Below are 1,838 nucleotides of genomic sequence, written 5' to 3' on the forward strand. Positions count from 1 at the left end.
TCCTTTCACTCTTCCTTATAGAAGCAAATCCTCAGTATATGGAATTGACAAGGAAGAAAAGTGGCATCCTGCTGCTCACTCTGGTGTCCTTCCTCATTTTCATACTCTTCATCATAGTCCAGCTGTTCATAATGAAGCTGCGGAAAGCACACGTGATGTGGAAAAAAGGTGAGTGGCCAGAGAACGCGATGGAGGCTAGAAGATGCCGGAACAATTGGCTAGGAAAAGTCTGTCAATTAAAACTTTTTTCGTTAAATGCTGCACGATCTATTTGCTAAGTACTGTCATTCAAATAAGCAATTGTTTGTTTTCTAGTAAATGCGGGCTGTGAGCCTTCAGGGACATAGTGAAAGAGTGCATAGCCAACTGACTCTGGAGTGGCTCTGGGAATTGGTGTTAAATTATAGAAGCTTCTGCTCACGAAGGGATTCAAAGTGGAGAGCTAATTCATCTGTGCATTCACTAAGCATTCATTGAGCATCTTCTGTGTGCTAGGCACTGTTCCAGACACTGGGGACATGACATGTCTGTCAATAAGTCAGCCCAGTTCCCTGCTCCCAAAGAGTTCATATTCTAGTGGTGGCCAGAGGTTGAACATAACAGACTGTTTCAGTCCCATTCCTACTTTACTCAGCTTCACTCAATCACAATATATCAGTCATTGTTTTAAGCATTCTGATTAAAAAGTTATCACTGTAAACAAAAAAGTATTATTTAACTAGCATAGACGATACCTATTAAAATACATAGACTCAACATATATCAGAGCTGTAAGGGACCTACGAAGTTATCCAGAATGACCATCTACTCAATTCATTCCACAAACATGTGTAGGGATCAAATCCCCTCCTTAATTCTGAGTGATTATCCAGTCCTGTGCTGTCCAATAAATCAGCCACAAGATGGCTACTGAGAACCTGACATGTGGCCAGTCCCTATTGGGATGTGCTGTAAGGATAAAATACACATCCCATTTTGAAGACTCTGTACACACATATACACATACACAAAAGAATATACCCAATAATAATATCTTGGATGTACTAATTAAAATGTTATTAAATTAATTTCACCTTCTTCTTTTTACTTTTTGTATGTGGCTACTAGGATATTTTCAATTACACGTGTGGCTTACATTATAGTGCTATTGGGCAGTGCTGATCTAGCCACATCAGGCTCACATACCTCCAGTGACAGAGAACTCCTTATGGCCTAAAACAAAATACTGCATCTTTGAATAGCTCTGACTCTCTTAAAAGAATCACTTGTGCTAGTTTAAAATCAGTCTCTCCAGGTATTCGGAAAGGGTAATATCCTCATTATACACAGACCTAGAGCCAAGGTCTGACTTTTCAGCTGTTGCGACACACTAGGCCAATGCCATAACATTGTTTCAAAATCTCTCCACCGATGCTTCATCCCTGTCATCCTTTTAGGGCTACATGAATTGTTCCTTTCTGAAAGACAACACTTGGTTCTAATCCGTGGTCATTTGACTTCCGGGACTCATAGCGCCTAGCATAGGGCTTACTGGAACCATAGCAAAGACTAAAGCACTATGTGTTGAAATGAATGAGGATGTGAGGTATGGGAAGGCCACAATAAGTCTCCTATCGTACAGTAACAGAGATATCATCGTATTCAAGCATATGTTTCTACATGTCTGTGGCATGACAAATTAGTAACTTAATTTTCTTTTCTTGCAGAAAATGAAATTTCAGAAAACACACTAGAAAGTTATAGATCGAGGTCAAATAATGAAGAAACATCATCCCAAGAGAAAAATGGCCAAAGTAAGTCAATTGTGTGACCTGAGATTTGAAAACTGAGGTTCATTA

The 1,838-nt window shown here is 39.5% G+C and overlaps 1 protein-coding gene across 1 annotated transcript in view; it reads left to right on the forward strand.

Annotated features, from left to right (window-relative positions):
* The window catches only part of CRTAM (cytotoxic and regulatory T cell molecule), a 58,082-nt gene that overhangs the window by 55,052 nt on the left and 1,192 nt on the right, over positions 1 to 1,838 (forward strand). The window contains exons 7-8 of the mRNA XM_012644878.1: positions 22 to 168; positions 1,707 to 1,793. Of these exons, the coding sequence (XP_012500332.1) occupies positions 22 to 168; positions 1,707 to 1,793 (234 nt within the window). The remainder of the gene's footprint in view (positions 1 to 21; positions 169 to 1,706; positions 1,794 to 1,838) is intronic.

Source organism: Propithecus coquereli, unplaced genomic scaffold (genome assembly GCF_000956105.1).
Source record: "Propithecus coquereli isolate 6110/MARCELLA unplaced genomic scaffold, Pcoq_1.0 Scaffold222, whole genome shotgun sequence".
NCBI lineage: Eukaryota > Metazoa > Chordata > Mammalia > Primates > Indriidae > Propithecus > Propithecus coquereli.